Source organism: Phascolarctos cinereus, unplaced genomic scaffold (assembly GCF_003287225.1).
Source record: "Phascolarctos cinereus isolate Bilbo 61053 unplaced genomic scaffold, phaCin_HiC Scaffold_1;HRSCAF=81, whole genome shotgun sequence".
Taxonomy (NCBI): domain Eukaryota; kingdom Metazoa; phylum Chordata; class Mammalia; order Diprotodontia; family Phascolarctidae; genus Phascolarctos; species Phascolarctos cinereus.
The window spans coordinates 205,978,274-206,005,841 of NW_027555514.1; the positions used below are offsets into that span (position 1 = coordinate 205,978,274).

General features: G+C 39.1%; 1 protein-coding gene and 1 long non-coding RNA gene across 7 annotated transcripts in view; one reads left to right on the top strand and one right to left on the bottom strand.

The window, feature by feature from the left end:
- Positions 1-3,149: 3,149 nt before the first annotated feature.
- On the bottom strand, positions 3,150-7,395 carry LOC144457871 (uncharacterized). Its single transcript, XR_013487461.1, has 3 exons — positions 7,009-7,395; positions 5,911-6,013; positions 3,150-4,560 (listed from the first exon to the last, which is right to left on the bottom strand). It is a non-coding gene; the product is annotated as an uncharacterized LOC144457871 (long non-coding RNA).
- A 156-nt stretch (positions 7,396-7,551) lies between these two features.
- IPO8 (importin 8) overlaps positions 7,552-27,568 on the top strand; it is a 149,172-nt gene continuing 129,155 nt past the window's right edge. For 3 of the 6 annotated variants that reach the window (XM_020975805.1, XM_020975806.1, XM_078156672.1), the window contains exon 1: positions 26,050-26,134. Coding sequence is in view for 2 of the 6 variants with exons in the window: in XM_020975801.2 (XP_020831460.1) it covers positions 7,739-7,822; positions 26,053-26,134 (166 nt within the window). In the remaining 4 variants the exon portion in view is untranslated. Of the gene's footprint in view, positions 7,823-26,049; positions 26,135-27,568 lie in introns of those variants that run through there. The other 3 variants (XM_020975801.2, XM_020975804.2, XR_013487451.1) reach the window with 2 other exon arrangements.

Consider the following 27,568-nt stretch of genomic DNA (forward strand, 5'->3'; position numbering starts at 1 on the left):
TTTCCCTTGCTGAGTCAAAATTCTTTATGTGCACCTTTTAATGCACGTTGGAAATATTTTCCAAAGACATTTCTTGAGAATTTTCATATTTGGTCCTTGCATTAGGCCTATTCTTATAACCTCTGGGGGAGTGTTTGAATTCCATACTTCAGGTGATTTTTGATTATTAATACTCTCTTCAAGTAGAATGTAAGCTCCTTGAGGGCAGGTGCATAATAAACCTGTGTTAAGATAAAGATCCCAAGTAGCAGCTAAGTGGCAATAGATAGAGCTCTGGCCTTGGAGTCAAGAGGACCTGAGTTCAAATGTGACCTTAGACACTTGAAACTTACTAGCTGTGTGACCCTGGGCAAGTCACTTAACCCAGATTGCCTCACCAAAAAAAACCCCCCAAAAAACAACCCAAAACAAACAAGCAAACAAGCCAAAATAAAGATTCCAGTGATGGAATGAGAGGAGAGTGTTCCAGCTAAATAAACCCTTCTAGGAATTGTTCTTCCTTCCTTCCTCATCCCTCCAAACTAATTGACCAAAGGAAAACCTCATGAACTTAAGGTTCAATCATTTTAGTCATGTCTGACTGTTTGTGACCCCATTTGGGGTTTTCTTGGCAAAGAGACTGGAGTGGTTTGCCACTTCCTTCTCCATCTCATTTTGTAGATCAGGAAACTGAGGCAGAGTTAAGTGACTTTCCCGGGCTTACACAGCTAGTAAGTATCTGAGGCCAGATTTGAACTCAGGAAGGTAAGTATTCCTGATTTCCAGGCCCAGAACTTTATCCACTGTGTCACCTAGCTGCCGCTAAGGCCCCTAGGACTCCCTGTCTTCCCACTGAGGTCTTAGCATTGCCACCAAAATATCTAATAGTCATGTCTGTATATTCACAGCTCTACAAAGAACCCCACATAAAACTATATTATATCTAAGGGGAATTTTTTGAGTATCTCATTAAGGGAGCTGTGAGTTACTCCTTTTCCACAGGAGCTCTCTAAATTTGAACCTATTTGCACCTGAACTTTTTGGGAAGATATTTTATAGTAACTACTCTTACTGTATCACCTCAGTAAAAAACCCTTTCTAAAAGTTATAAACAAATAAATGAACAAATAAATGTATATATGTTGAATTGAGTCAAATCAAGTCAATTCTATCTCGAAGCAGTCCATTTCAGTTTTGGTGAATCACAATTGTTAGGTTTCTCCAAACGGTAAACAGAAATCTGCCTTCTGTAGCTGCCACCCATTGATTCTAACTTTATCCTACCCAACAGGATAGGCCAAATCTATCTTCTACATGAAATCTCATCTTTGTACTACTGACTTTACCTGCAACGCTCATCAGGCTGGCTATCTTTGGACACTACAGATCAGACGATCCAGTTATTTATTTATTTTTTAATATAAATTTATTTATTTGTAGTTTTCAACATTCATTTCCACAAGTTTTTGAGTTCCAGATTTTCAACCCGTCTCACCCTCCCACCACCCCAAGATGGCATGCATTCTGAATATCCCTTCCCCTAGTGTGTCCTCTTTTCTTTCTCTCCCTCCCTTCTCTTATCCCATTCCCCTTCTGTTTTCCTGTAGGGCAGGATAGACTTCTGTACCCCATTTCCTGTATTTCTTATTTCCCAATATAGCATGTGAAAACTTTTTTTTAAACATATGTTTTTAAAACTTTAGGTTTCAAATTTTCTCCCTTCCTCCCTCCCCACCCACCCTCATTGAAAAGGCAAGCAACTCAATATAGGTTATACATGTGCAGTTATGCAAAACACTTCCATAGCAGACATGTTGTGAAAAACTAACTCTATTTACCTTAATCCTATTCTGCCCTCCCATTTATTCTATTTTCTTTTGACCCTGTTCCTCCTCAGAAGAATTTACTTCTGATTACACTCTTTTCCAATCTGCCCTCCTCTCTATCACCCCCCTGCTCTCTTGTCCCCTTCTCCCCCTATTTTCCTGGAGGGTAAGACAGATTTCCATACCCAACTGAATGTGTATGTTATTCCCTCCTTAAGCCAAATCCTATGAGAATAAGATGCACTCATTTCCTCTCACCTTCCCCCGTTTCCCCTCTACTGTGAGAGACTTTTCTTTTCTGTTTTTTTTGTGAGATAATTTACCCCATTCTACCTCTCCCTTTCTTCTTCTCTGAGTATAATCCTCTCTCATCCCTTAATCTTATTCTCCAGATATGACCCCTTAATCTTCAACTCACCCTGTGCCCTCTGTCTATCTATCTACATATACATACATATAATTTTTTTCCTCCAACTACCCTAATACTGACAAAGGTCTCATGAGTTATAAACACATCATCTTTCCATGCAGGAATGTAAACAGTTCAATCTTAATGAGTCTCTTATGATTTCTCTTTCCTGTTTACCTCTTCATGTTCCACTGGAGTCCTGTATTTGAAAGTCAAATTTTCTATTCAGCTCTGGTCTTTTCATCAGGAATGCTTGAAAGTCCTCTATTTCACTGAATGACCATTTTTTTTCCCTGAAGGATTATACTCAGTTTTGCTGGGTAGGTGATTCTTGGTTGTAATCCTATCTCCTTTGCCCTCCAGAATATTATATTCCATGCCCTGCAGTCCTTTAATGTAGAAGCTGCTAAATCTTGTGTTATCCTGATTATGTTTCCACAATATTTGAATTATTTCTTTCTGGCTGCTTTATATTTTCTCCTTGACTTGGGAACTCTGGAATTTGGCTACAATATTCGTAGGAGTTTTCCTTTGGGGATCTCTTTCAGGAGGAGATCTGTGGATTCTTTCAATTTCTATTTTGCCCTCTGGTTCTAGTACATCAGGGCAGTTTTCCTTGATAATTTCTTGAAAGATGATGTCGAGGCTCTTTTTTTGATCATGGCTTTCAGATAGTCCAATAATTTTTAAATTCTCTCTCCTGGATCTATTTTCCAGGTCAGTTGTTTTTCCAATGAGACATTTCACACTGTTTTCTAATTATTCATTCTTTTGGATTTGTTTTACAGTGTCTTGATTTCTCATAAAGTCACTATCTTCCAATTGCTCTATTCTAATTTTTAAGGAAGTATTTTCTTCAGTAAGCTTTTGGACTTCCTTTTGCATTTGGCCAATTTTTCTTTTTAGGGCATTTTTGTTCATTGGCTTTTGGACTCTTTTGCCATTTGGGTTAGGCTATTTTTTAAGGTGTTATTTTCTTCAGTATTTTTTTGGGTCTCCTTTAGCAAGCTGCTGACTTGTTTTTCGTGATTTTCTTGCATCACTGTTCTCTTTCCAGTTTTTCCTCTACTTCCCTTACTTGCTTCTCAAAATCCCTTTTGAGCTCTTCCAAGGCCTGGGACTGATTCATATTTTTCTTGGAGGCTTTGGATGTAGGAGCTTTGACTTTGTTGTCTTCTTCTGGTTGTATATTTTGATCTTCTTTTTCACCAAAGTAAGATAATATAGTCTGACTCTTTTTGTGCTGCTTGCTCATGATCCCGGCCAATTACTTGAGTTTTAAACTCTTTGTTCAGGTAAGAGTCTGCTTCCAATGTGGAGAATATACTGTCCTAAGCTTCAGGGGTTTGTACAGCTGTTTTCAGAGATACTTGTAGGGCCCTGTAAATTTTCAGCTCTTCCAAGGTGGTATGATAAGGGGTGAGGTGTTTACTCCTTTCCTGGCCTGTGACCACAAGTACTCCTTTCTGTCTTGTAACTGTGAGGAGGGGCTCCTCTCCACAATGACTACAAGCTCCACCAAGCCAGTGCTCCTCCTCACCCCAGCACTGCCGCCCAGAACTGTGGCCCAGATCCAAACAAGGGCAAAGCAAGAGATTCCTGCCTCAGCACTGGCAAAGAGATCCCTGCAATCCCTGTCTGATCAGCCACTGGATTCCCTCTCAGTCTGTGGGCCAGAAGCTCGGGAAGCAGCTGCCCCCCCCCCCCCGCTCTTGGGGAATGGAGCTGAAACCCCGCCTTCCTTTCTCAGCACTGACAGAAACAGACTTTTCCCACTGATCTTCTAAGTTGTCTTTGGCATTGGTGGATTGAGGAGTCTGGAAACCTCCACAGCTGCCAGAGATTCAGTCCTCTCAGGCCTGCTCCAGGTTCGCTAAGGCCTGCACACCCACACTGGGCTGCACTGTGCTCCCAGCCTGGCGCGATACACCTTTCTGATGAATCATCCAGGTTGTCTTGGGCGGGAAATTTGTTTCACTCTCTTTTTGTGGGTTCTGCTGCTTCAGAATTTGTTTAGAGCCATTTTTTATGAGTATTTAGAGGGGTTTGGAGGAGAGCTCAAGCAAAGTCACTGCTTTAACTCTGCCATCTTGGCTCCACCTCCTGTAGTTTTCTAAGTCAATAAGTTGGCAATGGGCAGGGATCCTTAGGTAAGGTTTAGTGGTCCCATTTCTATTTGATACCATGACTATAGAACACACAGTCCCAGTTCCATGTTCAACCCCATCACTGTACTAAAGTCCCAGGTAAAATCTCCAGGGTTTCCCTTTGGTCTGGTTGGCTTGACGAAACATTCTTCCTGCTGAAACTTCTGGGTCCAGTGGGACTCACCATTGGCACCTAAAACTGAGGACAAACAAAACAATGGAAACAAACACTCCTAGGACCATTTCTTAGAGTAGAGTAAAAGAGGGAGAAAGGGAATAAAATTCTTCTCCCTTCCCTGGTTCAGTCATGGCACCCACACTATGGATGAAGTGTGATCTTCATCCTATGAAGTCAACAGGAAGGTGCCCAAAGGAAGGAGACTGTCCAGTCTGGGCATTTCTGAAGACATAGTGTTTTCGGCTAGGTAATGAATGAAAGGAGGCTACACCAACACATATGGTTGGTGACATTGAGAGCCTCCATATTAGGAGATCTGTTCATGCCCAGGCAGGCCCTTTTACATTAATGTTAGCCCTCTCTCTGAGATTATTTCCTATTTAATCTTGGAAATATCTTGTTTGTACATGTTAGTTTGCATGTGTTATCTCCCATTAGATTTTGAGCTCCTTGATGGCTGGGACTATTTTTGCCTTTTTGTGAATTCCTAGTACTTAGCACAATGCCTGGTACATAGTAGGCACTTAGTAAATGTTGGTTTGGTAAGAGGCCCAAATAAGAAAAGTCATTCCAGGGGCATTTAAGGATGAAAATGAAAGGACAACAAAAAGAAGAAAAATGTAAAACATATGAAAACATTTTATAATGAACTTTTCACAATGAAGGATAGGGGACCCAGCCACTTGGAGCCTTACATGGTAGTCCTTAATTCTAGTTCCTTCCCTCTGTTCATTATTTCCAATTTCTCTGTTATATCTGGCTTGTTTGTACACAATTGCTTGCATTTTGTCTTCTCAATTAGATTGAGCTTCTTGAGAGTAAGGACTGTATTTTACCTTTGTATCCCCATGGCTTAGTATAGTGCCTGGCACATATAGTCACTTAGTAAGTGTTTATTGACAGGATGTCTCGAATAAAATCCTGAGAGACAAAGTTCTGGGTATAAAAATCAATTTATTAATTAGGTCAGCCAGTAATCAAATTGATTTCAGTGGTTTCTCTTGGTGACCAAAGACAAAAAGGCAGTGTCTTGTGTCACTTTAAATCTCCTTGTTTCCCCTTCTGATATGGACTTCCCCTGACAAGTGAATGGCAACTCTGATCTGTGGGTGTTTAAGGAGGAGGTGGGTTAAGAGCTCTCAATGCCTTTTGATTACTTCATCATGGGCAGGGTGGAGGGTAAGGTCATCTGAGGAACAAGGCCTGGTCTTGAGATTTAGCAGCCTCTAGCAATCTGGGCAAAGAAAGCCATCCTGATCCAAACCTCTCTGTCTGTTTTTCTCCTTTGTGAGCTAGGGCATCCCAAACTCTAAGGTAGGGAACAAGGGCAAATAAGTAGCTCTTGATAGCTTTTGACTAACTCAGTTTTACCAGGCAAACAGAAACAGTGTCTTCTTGGGAGAGGCAGGAATGATGTTTCCTCAGCTGGACTGGACTGAGTGGGTTTTCTTTGTTAACTAGTATAAGAGATGGCCTTTGAACAGAGAAGGGAATAGTATAAATTAATATTAATAATTAAATGATACAATATTGAAATTAATTTTCTTCATTGACAGGCAGAAATTGTACTAAAGTGAACAAAGACTTTACTAGTTTTATTATATTAAATTCAGGAGATCCTAATAGAAGCGATTTTTAAGGATATTCAACAAATTTTAAATTATTTTAAATCACACAAACTTTTAATCAATCATTAAATAAAGGGTAGGACAGAAAACTAAATAATTCATCAAACATATTAGTTTTTCTATAGCTTCTCTCATCCAGTCAGGATTGAACTAAAATCTGATTAACCAAATCTATACCACCATTCAGGAGTGGGGGAAAGCTGAGGCTTTGGGGCCACTTGTGGCCCTCTAGGTCCTCGAGTGCCACCTTTTGACTGAATCCAAACTTCACACATAATAAAAGGATTTATTCTGTAAAATTTGGCCTCAGTCAAAAGGCTGAACCCAAGGACCTAGAAGGCCACACTTCCTCACTCCTGAATAACTCACTATTTCATTAAATGGCCTAGGAACTCCTCTTTCTTGCCAATGACTTCACTGGGACTCAGCTCCTTTTACCTTTATTTTTGAACCTGATCTAGTTTCCACAAAGACAATAAAGTTTTACAACTAGCTCCTACACTTTGCATTTTTATCCGAGAGGATGCAGGGATTTTTCACAAGTCCCATCTGAGAGAAGAGGCATGGTGCTGGAACCAGCTCAGATTGGCTCAGGAGGGGTGATTGTTCAATTTTCCCTGAGAGCATTTGCACTTCGAAATCGCCAAAACCTAATCACGGCTTGATCCGTCGTTTGGTCGGTTGTCTTAACAAAGCGAAGGAGGAAATGGTAATAATGTGAATTAAACTTCAAAGTGTTGCGTGTCAAAAACCAACCAAACAAAAACAAAAACCCCAAAGTGTTTCCTGAGTACTTTCATTACTTCCCCTGCCCCCTCCCAGCTGGCTGTTAAATATTTACCGGAATTTCTTTAGGGTCTTTAGATAGGAGACGAACTGAGTCTCGGATCTCTCAAACTGGAACTATAGTCAGGAAAAACAGTTCGTTGCCACTGTCAAAACCCAGAGATGGACGCAAGGCCGTTTTGCCCTTTCCTCTTTTCTAACTCCTAGGGTCAAACACGACCACTGAGGCAGCTGCACCTCTCCCATTAAATGAACCCAAGACGTGCCCCACTTGGAATTTAGCCTGCAGGCAACGAATGAAGAAGCTGGGGTTGGATGGATGGTAGGGTATGTCTTCCTTCTCCCGGAGCTCGAGCGCCCTTCTTAGCGGGAAGCTCTTTTCCGTACAACAAGATGGAGGCTTCCGAGCTGCGTGGTACCATGCCCTGGGAGGAGGAGGAAGGGAGAAGCGGAGAGCGGCTGCCGTAAAGGAAGGCAGCTCTTCCTTTCCATCCTCTCCCACCCCCTCCCCCGTCCCTCACGGCTGTCGCAAACCGGTGAATGGAAAGGGAGTTGAGGGAGTGGGGGGAGGGAGGCAAGAAGGGGATTAGCAAGTCAGCGCCGCGTTGCGAGGAGTTTCTGGTGGGGGCGGCCGGAGCCGGGAGCCAGAAGCTGGGCCTCAGGTAGACCGGACAAAGGCGGGGGAGGAGGCAGGAGGTTACTAAAACGAAGTTGCCAGCCCCTCCGCTGCGCAGGCCTGCGGAGAAGGTGGAGGTGGAGCCCTCGCTTCCTGAGCGAGGGAGAAGATGGATCCCAACCGGATCATCCAGGCGCTGAAGGGCACCATCGATCCCAAACTGCGGATCGCGGCCGAGAATGAGCTTAACCAGGTGAGGACGGGGGTCCCCAGGCCCTCAGGGCCCTCCTGAGGCGCTTCCTTTCCTCGTCGCTCGGCGGGACCTCCTGGTACCCTGTTCCTTCCCACCCTCGGCTCGGGCGTCAGGCCCCCCCCCCTTCCAGTGTTTGAGGCAGGGGTGTGCTGATACACCTGTCCAGCCGTCCTGGGCTCCCTGTCTTTCCTTTCTCTTCTCTTTGCTCCTCCTGCCACCTGGTTTGTCTTTTCCAGTCTGTAGGTCAAGCCAAAAGCAGCTTTTTCCAAACCCCGAAGTGCTTAGCTGCTTGCAGTTTCTGCTCATTCCACCTCTCCAACCCAGGAGTATGGGTGGAGAAATAGATGTAAAACACAAATCTGAGTCCAGCTTCTGGTCTCCAGACCAGAACACCTTTTCTAGGTGTTGTTAGAGACAGCCTTGCCCGCTTACTCTCTGATTCTTTGCGGTGATAATGTCTCCGATTAGCTGAGTTTTTACTTGAGCCCAGAGGGACAGAAGAGAATTTTTTTTTTAACGGTATGCCCTATTAATGGAGTATTGGTATTGATCAAGTAATCTGATTTGTTTGATGGAGATTTCTGACATATTTCTTCCATAGACTTCTGTCAGTAGTCTGTATTCTGTACTCCAGAAGAGTGTGTTTTCTTTTGTTTATTGCTTATCCTAAGTGGCCTTGACCATTTCCCAAAGAAAGATTTAAATTTGGAGTTACCTTTCCTCAAATTTCTTACCTTACCAAACTCCGGTTGTGTTTTTCTCACCACCTCTTTGAGATACCTCTTAACGTTGCAGTACCAAACTTTCTTAGTCTTCTTTGCTTGATTGTTTTTTTTATCCTAACCCCAGGTTGTCCCCCCCAATCCTTTGTAGTGGGCCTTCTCTTTTTCCTTACTACACTTCCATGGTTTCAGTTATCTCTATGCAGATCAATCTCAGATGTATTTTCCTACCCTAACATCCTTCCTGACTTTCAGTTCTGATCACTAACTATCTTGTGGAACTGGATGTCTTGTAGACATATGAAACTCAGCACATCCAAAACTGAACCCATTTTCTTTTCCCTAAAATCTTGTCCTTTTAAAAACTTCCCTATTTCTCCTGAGGGCATCTTCACCTTCCTAATTACCAAAGCTCACAGCACCAGTGTCATCCTCAAATCCTCACTGAGTCTCACCTTCTTCCCCCTCAAACCAATCTGTGGCTAAGTTCTGTCATTTCCACGTTGCTGACATCTTATACCCCGGTCCACATCTTCTCTACTCTGATATTATCCCAGAATCTTGCAGTGGCCTGTCGGTTTGCCTCTCTACCTGAAGTCTCCCCATTCCAGTCCATTTTCCAATCAGCCATCAAATTGATCTTCCTAAAGTTCTGACCATGTCATCACTTTATTCAAGAAACACCAGTTGCTCCTTTAATGTCCAGGATCAACTATAACATCTTTTAAAGCTCTTCATAACTTGGCCTTCTTACCTTTCTAGTCTTCTTACACCTTACTTCCTATACACCCACTTCTGTGAATCAGTGACACTGGCTTCCTTGTGTCCTTGCACAAGATGCTCTACCTCTTGACTTTGGGCATTTTCTTACCTTTCCCCCCCCCTTTTTTAGGCAGTTGGGGTTAAGGGACTTGCCCAGGGTCACACAGCTAGTAAGTGTCAACTGTTTGGTCCCAGGCCAGATTTGAACTCAGGTGCTCCTGACTTCAGGGCCGGTGCTTTATCCACTGCGCCACCTAGCTGCCCCTACTTTGGGCATTTTCACTGGCTGTAGTCCCCTCCTGGCGTCCCTCCAAATTCGGCTAAAATTTCACCTTCTGCAAGAATACTTTCGACTTCCTTCTTAATGTTAGTGCCTTCCCTAAGATTATCTCCAATTTATTCTGTATATTATCTTGTTTGTTGTAGTGTGACCTTCTTTCTTTTTTTAGTTCTTTCTTTTTTTAGTTCTTTCTCTGGATATGGACAGCATTTTCTATTGTGAGTGTGACCTTCATTCTTGAAGAGATCCAATGATATCATGAGAGTGATTTCTTGACTTTGCTTGTGAATTGGATTTAAGTGAGGTAGAGCTGTGCAAAGTTGGTATCCACACTCTACTCCAGAGTCATCTAAGCCCAGTGTTAGACAGAAGTCAGGGGCCTGGGATGCAGTGGATGACCTTGGCCCTTCTTAAATAAGGGCTTTCCCAGACCTCAGTTTATCTGAGGCAACCCATTCCTTGACTAAGGGCTAGGTAAGAATTGAGACAAAAGGTGACCTAATTTACCATCACAAAAATATCTGACCGAGGAAAGCCTGCAAAATTTCTGGTCAGAACAGAAAACAATTGCTATTTATACTCATTCCAAGCCATTAGAACCTAAACAATGAGCCACTGAGGCTTGGGCTGGGGGCTTAGGGCTCAAACCATTTGGAGAGTTAGAGGGATGTCTACCCCAAGCATGTGAAGACTTCCCCTAGTGGCAATTTGTTCCAATTTGTTCAGCCTTATTATGGTGGCTGAAGTATAGAGCTTGATCAGACGTCAGAGATGCTAGTGTCATGTACTGCATCCTGACTTTTGTCTTGCCACCGAACTTCAGTGACTTGTGGGCCACTTTGTGCAACTCTGCCACACTTAAATGCAATTCACAGGCAAGTCTAGATATAACCTGGTGATGTCATTGGGCCTCTTCTAAAGCATCAACAAACAACAATTATTGGTCATTCAATGAAAGCCACAGTGATTTGGGCTTAAAGTACTAGTTAGGTAGCTCCTTTTGAAACACAATGGACATTGGATTCCTTTGGAGTTCTTTAAAACCAATTATTTAATTTTATTTATTTATTTATTTTTAGTTTTCAGTATTCACTTCCATGAGATTTTGGGTTCCAAATTTTCTCTCCATCTCACCCCTCCCCCCACTCCAATTCGGCTTGCAGTCTGACACAGGCTCTACATATATATTCATAAACCTATTTTCACATTAGTCATAAAACCAATTTTTTAAAAAGCCTGTTTTTTCCATATATATATATATATATATATAATATATATATATGTATATAGAACTTTTTTTTTTTGGCTAGGCAATGGGGTTAAGTGACTTGCCCAGGGTCACACAGCAGTTAAGTGTCAAGTGTCTGAGGCCTGATTTGGACTCAGGTCCTCCTGATTCCAGGGCTGGAGTTCTATCCACTGTACCACCTAGCTGCCCCCAGATTTATATTTCAAGAAATAATAAATGAAAACTGCAGAAGACAAAAAGTAAATCATTCCAGCTTTTATTTATTTATTTATTTATTTTAATATAAATTTATTTATTTTTAGTTTTCAACATTTACTCCCACAAGTTTTTGAGTTCAAATTTCACCCATCTCCCCCTCCCCCACCCAAGATGGCATGCATTCTGAATATCCCTTCCCCTAGTCTGTCCTCTCTTCTATTCTCTCCCCTTCTCTTATCCCTTCCCTTCTATTTCCTTAGGGCAGGATAGACTTCTGTACCCCATTTCCTGTATTTCTTATTTCCCAGTTGCATGTGAAAACATTTTTTTTAAACATGTTTTTAAAACTTTAGGTTTCAAATTTTCTCCCTTCCTCCCTCCCCACCCACCCTCATTGAAAAGGCAAGCAACTCAATATAGGTTGTACATGTGCAGTTATGCAAAACACTCCATAGTAGACATGTTGAAAAACTAACTCTATTTCCCTTAATCCTATTCTGCCCTCCCATTTATTCTATTCTTTCTTTTGACCCTGTCCTCCTCAGAAGTATTTACTTCTGATTACCCCTTTCCCAATCTGCCCTCTCTCTATCATCCCCCTGCTCTCTTGTCCCTTCTCCCCCTATTTTCTGTAGGGTAAGACAGATTTCCATACCCAATTGAATGTGTATGTTATTCCCTCCTTAAGCCAAATCCTATGAGAATAAGATTTACTCATTCCCTCACCTTCCCCTGTTCCCTCCACTGTAAGAGACTTTTCTTTTCTGTTTTTTTTTTGTGAGATAATTTACCCCATTCTACCTCTCCCTTTCTTCTTCTCCGAGTATAATCCTCCCTCATCCCTTAATTTTATTCTCCAGATATGAACCCTTAATCTTCAATCACCCTGTGCCATCTATCATCTGTCTATCTATCTGTCTATCTATCTATCTATCTATCTACATACATAATTTTTTTCCTCCAACTATCCTAATACTGACAAAGGTCTCATGAGTTATAAATATCATCTTTCCATGCAGGAATGTAAACAGTTCAATCTTAATAAGTCTCTTATGATTTCTCTTTCCTGTTTACCTCTTCATGTTCCACTTGAGTCCTGTATTTGAAAGTCAAATTTTCTATTCAGCTCTGGTCTTTTCATCAGGAATGCTTGAAAGTCCTCTATTTCACTGAATGACCATTTTTTCCCCTGAAGGATTATACTCAGTTTTGCTGGGTAGGTGATTCTTGGTTGTAATCCTATCTCCTTTGCCCTCCAGAATATTATATTCCATGCCCTGGTCCTTTAATGTAGAAGCTGCTAAATCTTGTGTTATCCTGATTGTGTTTCCACAGTACTTGAATTGTTTCCTTCTGGCAGCTTGTAATATTTTCTCCTTGACCTGGGAACTCTGGAATTTGGCTATAATATTCCTAGGAGTTTTCCTTTGGGGATCTCTTTCAGGAGGAGATCTGTGGATTCTTTCAATTTCTATTTTGCCCTCTGGTTCTACTATATCAGGGCAGTTTTCCTTGATAATTTCTTGAAAGATGATGTCTAGGCTCTTTTTTTGATCATGGCTTTCAGATAGTCCAATAATTTTTAAATTCTCTCTCCTGGATCTATTTTCCAGGTCAGTTGTTTTTCCAATGAGATATTTCACATTGTTTTCTAATTTTTCATTCTTTTGGATTTGTTTACAGTGTCTTGATTTCTCATAAAGTCACTATCTTCCAATTGCTCTATTCTAATTTTTAAGGAAGTATTTTCTTCAGTAAGCTTTTGGACTTCCTTTTCCATTTGGCCAATTTTTCTTTTTAGGGCATTTTTCTCCTCATTGGCTTTTTGGACCTCTTTTGCCATTTGGGTTAGGCTATTTTTTAAGGTGTTATTTTCTTCAGTATTTTTTTGGGTCTCCTTTAGCAAGCTGTTGACTTGTTTTTCATGATTTTCTTGCATCACTCTCTCAGTTTTTCCTCTACTTCCCTTACTTGCTTCTCAAAATCCCTTTTGAGCTCTTCCAAGGCCTGGGACTGATTCATATTTTTCTTGGAGGCTTTGAATGTAGGAGCTTTGACTTTGTTGTCTTCTTCTGGTTGTATATTTTGATCTTCTTTTTCACCAAAGTAAGATAATATAGTCTGACTCTTTTTGTGCTGCTTGCTCATGATCCCGGCCAATTACTTGAGTTTTAAACTCTTTGTTCAGGTAAGAGTCTGCTTCCAGTGTGGAGAATGTACTGTCCCAGGCTTAGGGGGTTTGTACAGCTGTTTTCAGAGATACTTGTAGGGCCCTGTAAATTTTCAGTTCTTCCAAGGTGGTATGATAAGGGGTGAGGTGTTTACTCCTTTCCTGATCTGTGACCACAAATTCCTTTCTGTCCTGTAACTGTGAGGAGGGGTTCCTCTCCACAGCCACTCAAGCTCCACCACACCAGCACTCCTCCTCACCCAGCACTGCCAGAACTGTGACCCAGATCCATACTCGGGCAAAGCAAGAGATTCCTGCCTCAGCACTGGCAAAGAGATCCCTGCAGTCCCTCTCTGATCAGCCACTGGATTCCCCCTCAGTCTGTGGGCTGGAAGCTCGGGAAGCAGCTCTTGGGGAATGGAGCTGAAACCCCACTTTCCTGTCTCAGCACTGACAGAAACAGACTTTTCCCACTGACCTTCTAAGTTGTCTTTGGCATTGGTGGATTGAGGAGTCTGGAAACCTCCACAGCTGCCAGAGATTCAGTCCTCTGAGGCCTGCTCCAGGTTCGCTGCAGCCTGCGCGCCTGTGCAGCGCTGAGCCATGCTCATACACCTTTCTGATCAGTCATCCAGGTTGTTTTGGGCTGGAAATTTGTTTCACTCGTCTTTTTGTGGGTTCTGCTGCTTCAGAATTTGTTTAGAACCATTTTTTATGAGTATTTGGAGGGGTTTGGAGGAGAGCTCAAGCAAGTCACTGCTTTCACTCTGCCATCTTGGCTCCGCCCCCCCATTCCAGCTTTTAGAAAAAAAATCTAGCCCCCAATCCCTAAAATACAATACAAAAATATATAAGCAACCAAAAATTATTCCAATGGACAGAACACCCATATGTAAGGATGTGATGCCACAAGTGGAGAGAAGGACCACATGTGGTGAGGAGCTGTATTTGTCTGGCTGCAAGGCAGGCAGAACATATATCTCTAGGCTCATTTTCTTTCACCCTTCTCCAAGAGAGGCTTTCATTCCTGCTTGGTGCTTTTCCTTTTTTTTTTTTTTCAGAGCTAGTTCTAAGGGTCTGCAAGCCCTCAGTTCTCAGAAGGTGGCCTGGTCCAAGGAGAGGTGTGGACACCATTCATCTGGCCTGTGACACAAATAGTTGTTGTGGATTGAGTTGGGAACTCGAGTCAGGAAGATTTGAATCCAATTTCAGACACATACTGGGCAAGTCACATAAGCTCTTTGTGTCTCATCTGTAAAAATGGGAAAAATAATAGTACCTACCTTACAGTATGGTTGCTGTGAAGATGTTAAATGAGTTAGCATGTAGAACACCTTGCAAGCCTTAAAGCACTACATAATAGCTAGTAGTCATCGTCGTTGTCGTTGTCATTTTATAAGTGCTCCTTGGCTGACTTTTATGTGACAGAATATGTTGTTCTGTAAAAAAGTATTGTGAATTGTAGGACTATATCTGCAGTGTGTAAACTTCAGTACTTGCAAGCATCTGTGCTTTCTGACTCCAGGCTGCAACTTGCAACTTATCCATGCCTGAAGGCATGTGCTAATATTGTTCATATTCTCCCATAAAAAAGTGTTAAGTTTGAGACTCAGAGGACCTTGGTTTGAATCCTTTCTCTTCTTAATACCACAGAGATGACCTTGGTCAAGTTACTTAATTTCTTTAGACTTCTGTTAGAATGTAAACTCTGAAAGGGTAGGGACTGTATTTTTGCTTGTATTTTATATACCCTAGTGCTTATCATAGTAAATGCTTAATAAATACTCAATGCCTGCCTTCTTACAAATAGAAAAGTAAGCTAGTTCTCTGCTCTCAAGTAGTTCATATTCTTTTTTTCTTTGCATTTTTTTTAAAATTTATTTTTGGTATATAAATTTATTTTTACCACAGGATTTTGAATTCCATATTTTCACCCCATCTTGCCCCTCCCCCCACCCCAAGGTAGTCTGAATACCCCCTTCCCCTAGTCTGCCCTCCCTTCTGTCTCTCCCTGCCCTTCTCTTATCCCCTTTCCCTTCTGTTTTCCTGTAGGGCAGGATAGATATCTGTACCTCATTTCCTGTATTTCTTATTTCCCAGTTGCATGTAGAAACATTTTTTTTTAAACATGTGTTGTTAAAACTTTGGGTTCCAAATTTTCTCCCTTCCTCCCACCCCACCCACCCTCATTGAAAAGGCAAGCAAGTCAATACAGGCCGTACATGTGCAGTTATGCAAAACATCAAGTAGTTCATATTCTAATAGGTATATATAGCATGTATAGGAGGTTTCAGTTGATCGTTGATGTTGGAAGGCAGATTTCAGTGGGTTTAGAAGAGAGTAAGAGGAGAGGAAGTAGATGCACCATGTATTGATGTCTTTTTCAAGGAATTTGGTTGATAAGAGTAGAAGGGTTGAGATGATAGCATTTAGGAATGGTAGGATTTAGCAAAGTTTTTTTAAAAAAAATTTTAGGATGAGGAAGATTAGGGCATGTTTATATGAAGTAGGGAAGAATCCAGCAGATAGAGAAAAAGTGAAGATTAGAGAGTGGGCAATGAGTGGAGAAGATGGAAAGGGATGGGCTCAAGGGTACATAGAGAGGTGTTGACCTTGGTAAGCAGAAGGACTACCTTATCGTCAGAGCTTGAATGAAGGGGGAGAGAGTTGGTGAAGATATCAGAAGGTTGTGAGAAGAAGTTGAGGGGAGAAGATCTTATTTAATAGCCTCCATTGTTTTGTGGAGCCTGGGTTGTATGGGACGTTGGAGGAGAGAAGATATTTAGAGCAGCTGCTATGGTTAGTGTGATAGGAAATCAATTAGGGAAGAATAGCACGATTGCCTTACTGCAGTGAGGGCCTGGTTGAAATTAGCTAACTTATATTTGTAGTGGACTCAGTCATCATGATTTCATGATTTCTTTTAGCATGTTCATCAGCATGCAAATGGGTGGGAGTAATCCAGGGCTGGAATTTGGCCAAGCATAAGTAATAGAATAAGGAGGTATAGGTTTCAAGAGTGGAGGATAATGTAGAATTGAACTGATTTACTGTCCTTGTCAAGATTGAGAAAGGAGAAGAATATAGTCAGGGCAGGTTAGAACTATCACTGTGGGCTGGGATAGTTTTTTAAAATTTTTGAAATTTTAGAGAAATACTAAAACTTAAAATACATAAGAAAAGAAAAAGAAACATTATAAACTTAAATATAAAAGAAAAGAAAAAACATGTCATGTGCACACCAGAACATAGGAGAGGATTCAGAATATATAGCAATAATTTTTCCATTTCAAGAAAGCCTATATATTAAACACTAAATGTTATGTTGAAAGTTTTGCTTCCTTGTGGGTTTTCTTTTGTTCTCTGCTGTACAGTTTTTATTTTGTTCTTTTTCCCCCCTTCTACCTTTCCCTTACCCTGAGGCTACAATTAAGGGTGTCTATATTCATCTGTAGATATGGATATATACACATACTATATATATATATATATATCGATATGTATCTATATACATACATATGTACACAAACATATACTTTCCCTAAGAGATTCTACTCCTAATCTTTGTTTTTATATTTGTGTGTATCTCTTTTTTCCCATTTCTCCTAACTCTTCTACTTTACTTCTACCTTACCCTCCTATTACTTAACCTACCCTTCCTCCAGCAGTCTCTCCCTTATCTTTCTGTTCCCCTTCATCCAAACATCTTTCTGCATATCCCTTTGACCTATTCCCTGGCCATTCCCTCTAAAGAATCCCTCCCTTATCCTCCCATTCCCATTGATCTAAACACCTTTCTATATCGCCTTTTAACCTATTCCCTCATTATCCCCTCTAAAGATCCCTCCTTTATCCTCCCCCTATTCTCATAGAGTTTTATTTCTTTCTAAATTTAGAAGACTTTTATATTCTTCTACATGTATATGTATTTTTCCCTCTTGAACTCATTTCTTATGAAAGTAGGTTTCTAGAACTAACAACCTCCCTCCCCTGTTTAATTCCTCTATATTGGTTCTTCTTCTCCCACCTCTTTTGTATAAGATAATTACTTTTTTAGTTGTTCTTGAACGGTTTTACTTTTTGAAGTCGTATCATATTCATACTCCAATCTTTCTTATAAGCTACATAATTACTAATAACAATCTTAGACATAGGTTTTACATTTTACATACATAAAAGGTGAACATTCTATCCTTAATGAGTCCCTTGTAATTGGTCATTGGCGTGTACCTTATACCTTATATTTCTCTTGACTCTTGTGTGTCATATCTTCTATTGAGTTCAGGTTTTTTTTTTAACAGTCCTGGAAGTCTGGCAATTCATTAAATGTCAATTTTAAAAATTAAATTTAATTAAATTTAATAAATTTATTAAATTTAAAATTAAAATTAACTAAATTTAATAAAATTTAATTAAATGTCGCCACTGCTAGGTCTTGTGTGATTCTAATTGTGGTACCACCCTGTGTAAATTGTTTTTTACTTATTGCTTGCAATTCTTGAGCTGGGGGTTTCGGAATTTGATTATAATATTCCTGTGAGCTTTCCTCATAGGGTCTCTTTCAGGTTGTGATTGGTGGATTTTTTCTATTTCTAACTTTTCCCTATTGTTCTAATGCTTCAGGACAATTTTCTTTCATTATTTCTCGTATTTTTGTATCAAGATTCTTTTTTTTTTGATCAAAGCTTTTAGTTAATCTGATTATTCTTATGTTTTCTCTTCTTCATCTTTTCTCCAGATGAGTTGTTTCTCTTATGAGATGTTTCACATTCTCTTCTGTTTTTTCCTTCTTTATATATATATTTATTCTTCATCTCTTATAACTTCATTGGCTTTTACTTCCCCAATTTTTTTTTCATAATCTTCTTGTTTTTCTTGGATTATTCTTGTTTTTCTTTTTAGTTTTTCCTCAATCTCATTTGATTTTTTAAAGCCTTTTTTAAGTTCTTCAATGAATTCTTTTTTGGGTAGGTGACCATTTGACATTACTTTTTGGGGCAGAAGAGTATTTCTTTGCTTTAGTATACGCCTCTGAAGACGAACCTGAGTCTTCTCTATTCCCATAATAGCTCTCTCTGGTTGGATTCTTTCTCCTTTGCCTGTGCTTTTTTTTTTTTTTTTGGTAATAGTTTAGATTTTATAATCACATCTAGTCCTGGGGTATGGGTGATAGTGCCTCTGCCCTCAGATCCTTTTCCGTTCTTCCCCCCGCCCCGAGTTTGAACTCAAAATGAAAGACCTTCAGCCTGCTGTAAGTGCCCACAGCCAGTGGCCTCTTGCCCCACCCCACTGCTTCTTCACTTACAGATTTGTGCTGGTTCCTTCTAGCCCTCACCATGTCTCCACAGCACAGCTGGGTCTGGTGTTCCTTGTCAGCAGAGGTTCCTTAGAGCTTCTCCATCCCAGCCACCCAGCTCCCTTCATTTGGGGTGGGGGTGGGGGTGGGGTGGGGGCCAATGCAGCCTCCCAAACCAACTAACTACCGGGCTTGCAGTTTGTTGTTTAAGTGGTCCCTAGCCTGGGGGTGTTTACTCTTCACGGAAACCTCCTACTGGGATTTTTCTTCTGATCTGGGTTTGTCCCAGGAGGACCCCTGTTCTGCCCCACTCTTATTTATTTTCACCTCTCTATGTTCACACTGAGGCGTTATTTTATCTCTTTTGTGGAGGAAAACTTGAGAGCTGGAAATTTTCTGACCTACTCCACCGTCTTTCCGGAATCCTTTCCCCTGGGATAGTTCTAAAGGATTGAGGGATTGGAGGTCAGTGAAGGTGTCAACAAGCGTGTATATATGTATATATGTATGTATGTATGTATGGGATATATGGATGTTGCTTCTGCATATCACTCAGTCAGAAGTTGGAGTCAGAAGTAGTTTTTCCACAAAAAATGTAGTAGAAAGGAATGCAGTCTGAGGGCTAGGAGGAAGTTGAACAAAGGGAGTTATATTAGAATAAGAAAACACTTTTGGTGGTGAATAGACTAACAGGTGTGAAAACCAGTTCTGAGGTTAACATAAAAAGGGGTGTTCCCAAGTAAGGGCTGGGGTTGAGGCATTGTGGGGAGTAGGTGATGTAATTAGGGGCAGAGATTTGTGGAGAAATTAGGCTCTTGGGATAGGCAATAACCTCTATAGTACCCAGGGAATGGGGAAACAGGGGAAGGAAATTTGAATGGGGACTAGAGAATAAAAAGGTGCACATTTGTCAGTACATATGGTCTCACATGTGTGCTCTCACACATTTGTATGGGACACCTGGCCTTCCCAGGTCGTTAATAAAGCTTCTTCCTAATTCAGCCGTGGCTTCATGGAATTCGTAATACTGATAGATAACAGTATATATGGATATATTCATTCATTCCTGAAATGTGATTTTTTTTTCCCCAGGGTCCCTCCCCCCCCACCTTTTAATAAAAATATCCTTAGAAGGAAAAACACCAAGAGCAAAATGTTTTAGTGATATGAGCCAGGGAATGATGTGTGTTCCAATCTTGATTGGATGGAATCATCAGATGATGGAATCAGAGAGACTGATGAATGAAGGTAAAGGTGGCAGTAATATTCAGAAAAGAGAAGACAGGACGAAAGTTAAGTTTGACATAGTGAAAATACAACCTTTAGAAATTTAAGTAGGAAATCATTAAAGCAGCATAGATAGCCAAATAGATAACAGCAGGAAAATTTGTGAAAAAGAGAAGTCTTTTGGCTTTTGTACTTTTGTTCTGTCCAAATTTCATGCAGAAGACTTAGTTGTAAAGAGAGAATTCAATTCCAGTAGTATTTTTTTATTTTTTCCAATTCCAAATAAAGACAATTTTCAACATTCAATTTTTGAAATATTTTTGAGTTCCGAATTTTTCTTCCTTCCTCCCTCCATTCCTCCCCTTCCCAAGACAGCAAGTAATCTGATATAGGTTATTCGTGTGCAATAATGTAAAACTTCTCTACACATTAGTCATGTTGTAAAAGAAGAAACAGAGCAAAAGGAAAAAAACACACAAAAATGTGAAAATAGTATGCTTCAATCTGCATTCAGATTCCATTCATTTTCCATCATGGGTCTTTTGGAATTGCCTTGGATCACTGTATTGCTCAGAAGAGCTAAGTCAATCATAGTTGATCATCACACAGTATGCAGTGTTCTCTGCTCACTTCTGAAAGCTGCCTTCTGCTCATCATTTCTTATAGCACAGTAGTATCCCATTATATTCATATACCACAACTTGTTTATACATTCCCCAGTTGATGAGCATCACTTTAATTTCCAGTTCTTTGCCATCACAAAAAGAGCTACTGTAAATATTTTGCATATGTGGGCCCTTTTTTATGATCTCTTTGGGATGTAGACCTAGTAGTGGTACTGCTGGATCAAAGGGTATCCACACTTTTATAGCCCTTTGGGCATATCAGCTAGCATTTAATAAGCACCCACTGGGACTGTGTGCTCCAACATTGACTATTTCCATCTTTTGTAATCTTTGCCATTTTGTTTGGTGTGAAAGGAAACCTCAGTTATTTTAATTTGCATTTCTTATAGCATTATGTTATTAATAGTTTAGGTTTCTTTTGAGAGCAATTTATTGATATCTTTTGATTACTTTGCTAAGAGGAATAGCTTCTGGTTCTATATACTTAATTAGATTTCTATATATTTGAAATAATAGAGATATTTGGTATGAGGATTTTTTCCTAATTGTCAGTTTCCCCTATCTGCATTGAGTTTGTGTATGTAAAAAATTTTTAATTTCATGTAATTGAAACTGTTTTATCCTTGGTGATTGCCTCTATCTTTCTTAATGTCTTTGGGATATAGGCCTGGCAGTGGTATTACTGGATCAAAGGGTATGCACAGTTTTATAGCCCTTTGGACGTAGTTCCCAATTATTCTCCATAAGGATTGGATCAGTTCACAACTCCACCAATATAGTGCATTAGTGTCTTTTCTACATTTCCACATTCCAACATTTATCATTTTCCTTTTTTGTCATATTAGCCAATCTGGTAGGTATAGCGTGGTAGCTCAGTTGTTTTAATTTGAATTTCTCTAATCAGAAATAATTTAAAGCTCTTTTTCATATGACTATAGATAGCTTTGATTACTTTATCTTAAAATTGCCTGTTCGTATCCTTTGACCATTTATCAATTGAGGAGTGGCTCTTATTTTTATAAATTTGACTTAGCTGTCTCTATATTTGGACCTTCAGTCTTTATTGCCTCTGGGCACCTAGTCAGGCTATATCTTTCAGACTGGTAGGATGCTGGTTTGTTTGCCTGCGTTTGCCCTGGCTTTGCTGGCAGGGCAGTTACCTATTTCTTGTAGGCTTTTGGCTGCCTTTTTGTGTATCTGAAGTGGAATAAGTCACTTGTGTAGTTTCTCATTGGATTTTTTTGATCATCTTTAAGTTTGGTACCACTTTCAGGTTTTTAATGGTGCATGCAGGAGCTGGGCAGTCTGTCTCTATTTAGGCAGATAAATGTAACATATATTACTTATCTGTAAAGAATGACATGAATGATTTAGAGAAGTATGAGAAGGGGTATATGAAGTGATACAGAATAAACAAAACAGAGTTAAAAGAACAATATGCAGTTACTGAAGTAAAGTCATCATGTAGTAGCATAAAACTGTTCAAAAACAGTGATAAATGTTAGTGCCATAATGTCAAAATTCAAGGACATATATCCTTTTCTTTGAAAAACTGATAAGTTTAACTTTTTCCCTCTAGAGAAAGTAGTTTGTAAATTTAGTTATCTATTGGGAAGTATCTTGAGTCAAAACAAAATGTGTCTATACATTTAAAAAAAAGCAACAAAAACTTAAATTCTTGTTAAGGCTCTTCATATTTCTATTTGTATTTCTGTGACTATTTTCACAAATTTTTGAAATTTTTCTTTTCTGAAATGTAATATTCAGTTTCTTTTGTTTTCCCTATTTTGGTCATTTTTTTAGTTCAGTCAACAAACATTTTAAGTGCCTTCTATATGTCAGGCACTGTGCTAAACATTGGCAATACAAAGAAAGGCAACAGCTATTCCCTCATATCAAGGAGCTCATAGGCAGCTAAGTTGGCACAGTGGATAGAATGCTGAGTCTGGAGTCCAGAAGACTCGAGTTCTAATTCAGCGTCAGACACTGCCTTAGTTTCCTCTACTTTAAAATGGGGATAATAATAGTACCTATCTCACAAGGTTGTTGTAATGATCTAATGAGATTTTTATTTGTAAAGAGGTTAGCATGGGGCCTGGCACATAGTAGGCAGTATAAAAATGCTAGCTAATGGGGAGGCAACATACAAACAACTATATCTTGTCTTGAGGAAACTGAGGTCCAGAGAGGTTGAGTAAATTTCACAAGGTCATGTGGAAAGTTAATTTGCTGAGCTAATACTAGAACCTATGTCTCATGACTCCCAAGCCATTGACTTTTCTATGCTATGATAGGTTACATTGAGCATAATTAATGATTTATGGACTAGGCTGTACCTGTGCATTTAAATTTACCTATTAATGATGTTGCATTTAGAGTTGATATCCTTCTCATGTTTTCATTGAGGATGCCTTAAGTGAGTACAAAAATTATTTTCATAAAGATTTTATTGAGGTACATACCCTGCAGATTTGCAAAAAAGACAGAAAAATATCAACAGTTGATGTTGGAGGGATTATGAGAAAATAGGCACACTGATATATTGTTGATGGAGCTGTGAAATGGTACAACCATTTTGGAAAGTAATTTGGAATTATGCAAATAAAGTGACTAAAATATCCATAACCTTGGAACCAGAGACTCCATTTACTGGGCTATTGACAAGAAAAAAGTCCTCATATGCTCCAAAATGTTTATAGTAGTACTTTTTGTAATAGCTAAGAATTGGAAACAAAGTAGATGCCTGTTGGTTGGGGAATGGCTAAACAAATTGTGCTACCTGAATGCTATGGATACTCCTGTGCTGTAAGAAATGATGTGTATGATGGATACAGAGAAGCATGGAAAGATCTATGTGTACTGATACAAAGTGAAGGAAGCTGAGCCAAGAAAACAATATACACAGTAACTACAACAGTTTAAATGGAAAGAACAGTGATACACTAAAAAATAAAAAGTAAACATAACCAAATCATAAAGATCAAATGGAACTTAAATGACGAGATAAGGAAAGACACCCTCAACTTCCCTTTTTTGTAGGTGGGAGGCCTACAGGTATTACATTCATTTTCAGACTTTTTTCATGTGTCACTCAGTTGTGCAGATTTTTTTTTCTTCTCTCTTAAAAAATATTATTTGTCATATGTGACGGCTATTTTGGAGTGGAAAAGGAGGGATACATGGGGTGTTATGGTGATGTAAATAACAAAATGTCAATGAAATTTTTTTTTTGGTGAGGCAGTGGGGTGAAGTGACTTGTCCCTGGTCACATAGCTAGTAAGTGTCAAGTGTCTGAGGCCAGATTTGAACTCAGGTCTTCCTGAACCTAGGGCCTGTGCTCTATCCACTGCACCATCTAGCTGTCCCTGAAAAGTTGTTTAAGGGAAAAAAAAAGATTTTATTGAGGTGAAGGCAGGCATATGGATTAGGTAGCTGCTAATAGTTTCTTATAGGATCACATATTTAGAGCTGGAAAGATCTTTAAAGGTCAGTTCCTTCATTTTATAGATGGAGAAACTAAAGCAGAGGGAGGTGAAGTGATTTATCCAAGGTGGTAGACACAGCTGGTGGCACAAGGGGTACAGCACAAGGTCGGCATTTAGGAAGATCTGAGTTTAAACTTGGCTTCATATACTTATGATCTGTGTGACCTTGGGCAAGTCACTTAGTCTGTTTGTCTCAGTTTCCTCATCTGTAAAATGGGGGTAATAATAGCAACTGCCTCCCATGGTTGTGAGGATCAAATGACGTAAGAATTATAAAATACTTAGCACAGTATCTGGCACATTGTAGGTGCTATAGAAATGTTAGCTGTTATTGTTATTGTTAATCTTAAAGCACAATATAAATTGGAGTCTTTATTATAATACTGTTGACTTCAGAATGTTGTGAGAAGAGAGCTTTATAAAAATCTTAAAATGATACAGAAATGTAAGTTCCTATTTTATTGTTATATATAATTGGTTAATTTCATATAGGTTTAGTTATCTCCATGTTGTGACCCTAAAATTCCAATGTAACATGCAACAAAAGGACACTGAAGCACTCCAAGCATTTTCAATTTATTAGGGAGTCTGGAGGTCCCTAGTCAGTTGGGTCCAAGATCTTCCTCAAAATCAGAGACTCCTTTCCTTGAGTGCTAGCTACTATTATACACATGGGAGAGCACTAAAAATAGAACGAGACAATCCAGTTTCATGATTGATTAACACCAGAAACAGAACTCTGTGAGTGGTTGAGGTGCATGTTCTTCCATCCTAACCACTTTGTCAACAAGCTTAGTAGAGGTTTTCATAGGAAATCAAAAATCCTGTGTTTTGGTCAGTGGTATCCTAAGAAATAATGAAATGGTGGGTGAAAGGAAAGGTCATAATGGAAGAGTGACAGTGATTCATAGGGATGAGGGGTGTTGATGCTGCAAGTCAGCAAACTTAAGGTTAAATGTAACATGCTTTTCTATAACACAGTCATTTGATTTTATCCTATAATCTACAGTGATGTCAGTAATAAATAATAGGTTATTTGGTCCTAACAGATATAACTATCTTAACAGCATTAACATACACAGCTAACTTAAACTTGATCCTATTCTGCCTAATTCACTAAAGCAGTTACTGATACCCATCAAATAACAATAAATTGAGTAAATGCTGATTGATTTGAGTAGGGGGTATCAAAATTAATGTCACAGTATAGACCTTTCTGTTTTGTTTTTGTAAAAGTACCCACCTTTCATAATCTTGGACTTATTTTTTAATAGTGCCTTACTTGAGAGTTTTTGAGACTCAGTCTCTGAGCTCCTTTAAAATCATTGCCTTCATTATGGGTTTTTTTCATTGGTTAGTTGCGTGGTATGTGTGACATATTGTCAAATAATGTCAAAGTAGGATTGTCCCAGTAGTGTTGACAACAAGAATGGATCACGATTAGCTTTCATTTTGTACATCTTTGTTGTCTCCATACCTTCTCAGTACTAAATGTTCTAGGGCTAATGTGTTTAGGTGAATCTGAGATAAATACTTTGTTTATTTTCTCAACTGTTGGTTCTTTGTTGGTTTTTGAAGTTGATCTGTCATTTTCTATAATGTTTTTGCAAATGAGTTTTTTACTTTAAATTGTTGTTGCCCTTGCCTGCCACCATTTCTTTTCCTAGCAAGGAGGTAAAAGAGTTTGTTGGCTAGGGCAATTTTTAGACTCTTTTCAGTTTTTAATTGTGGTTAATATTTGCAGTTGTTAAACTCTAGCTAATAGAGTTCTCACAGTGTTCTGGTTATGCTCCTCATGAGCAGTCTAAGGAGAGAAGATTGAATGTCACATGAAACGCTTGGAGTTCCTGATGAAACCGATTTCTTTATTAGCTTCTCTACAGAGAACCCGAACCACCTTTCCATTTAATCACAGCTTCTTTATGTCTTTTGATTTCACTTAAGGCACCAGTATGTCATATGGTTTAATTTTATCAGCTATTGCATATCAACTTTTTGAGTGTTGGACAGAGATCACACATTGAGAGTAACAAGAGTTAAGCATGCTGTACGATGATCTTGAAACTGATTCATAATGCCCTCTGCCCACATTTTAAAGAATTTCCTTTATACTCTCTTTAATTATACAAAAAAAATCAGAAAATATGTTAATAATTGTTAGCCATTTAATTGCATTGTTTAATGTTTTTATGTGATCTTTCTTTTGTAATTTCAGTCCTACAAGATTATCAATTTTGCTCCCAGTTTACTTCAGATTATAGTCTCAGACCAAGTTGAATTCCCAGTACGTCAAGCAGGTGAGTTTTTGTTCTTTTTTTTTCCTGTTTACAAATCATTAAAATGGCTTTCTATAGGTAAAAATGAGCTAAAAATGGCATTTTAACTTCTTAGTTTCTATTTTTTTCTAGGAAAATAAGAAGCAACTCTGAAATAGTCCTATTAGCTTAATAGCTCACTTTTATTTTCAATGGAATATATAGAAAGGTACCAGCCAGTACTCAGAATTTGGGTCAGGAAGAAGATATTGTTGTTAGTGTCAGAAACATGTCACTAATGATTACATCTCCCCCTAACAATCCTGTCTCCCCTTTTGTATTTTCTGTGGCTCTATACCTCTGCCACTCTCTTCTCTAGCTATTTCCTCTTTTATTCCCCTTTCCAGCCACATTCTCTGCATTTTCTCATGGCAAATTAAATAGAATGCATGGAATAGATGATTTTTGTGTATGTGTATAAGGTATCCTATATACATTTATATTTGTGTGCAATAATTCCACTTTACATGTGAATATGTATGTATACATATATACCTTGGCTTTGCCACGTGGAATTGATTAAAGTCTTATCCTTAGATATAAATCTAACATGTAACAAATGTGAGTCATAACTGGGTGATAAAAGAGCAGGAGCCTACTGCTTTTCTGGCTATATAAGACTTGCCTCTAAGATTACTGACTCCTTATAAGTGATAACAAAATGCGATTTAGTGTCTGAGAGCGCTTGATTCATTTCCATACAACACAAAAGCCAAGAATGGAGGTGTAGAAACCACTGATAACATGAGTAGTTTATTTTAAGTTGGCTTTTAAAAAAGATACATCATATTTAGTGATATCCATTTTAGCATTGTTCAAATAAATAGGATTTTCAGAGTCTTTATTTTAAATTTTAAAGCTTTTACAAAATTAGGTTGTAGGAAAGACAAATAGCAATTTTACTTTCTGTTTTTACTTGCTGTTCATTTTTTGCTAGCTATAGGATGCATGTTTTGTAGCTTGATTACAACTTTCTCACCAGAACGAGGTTTTTTACCTTTGTCACAGGATCTGAAATAAGTGTAATTCTGATTTATTTAGTGCTTGAATGTTTAAAAAAGCATTTTCCTCACAATTGTAAGGTAGATAATGCAAGCACATATTATTCTTATTTTGCAGATGAGCAAATTGAGGCCCAGAGAAGTTAATTGGCATATATATGGGGTAATGGAACTAGTAGGTGTTGGAGGGGTAACTCATACTTGGATCTTAAGTCTCTGAGCCCAGTGCTCTTTCCCGCTGTATTGTGTACCTCTGTAACTGTTGTAAACTTTTATAAGTTTGCTTTTAATTGCTGCGTATAGATAAGTTGTGAATGTGATGGCAACAAAGTTATAGAAAGTGCACAAAAGTACATTTGTAAGCCTTGGCAAACACATCATTTGTACTTTTAACATAGTATATGGCAAGGGTGTG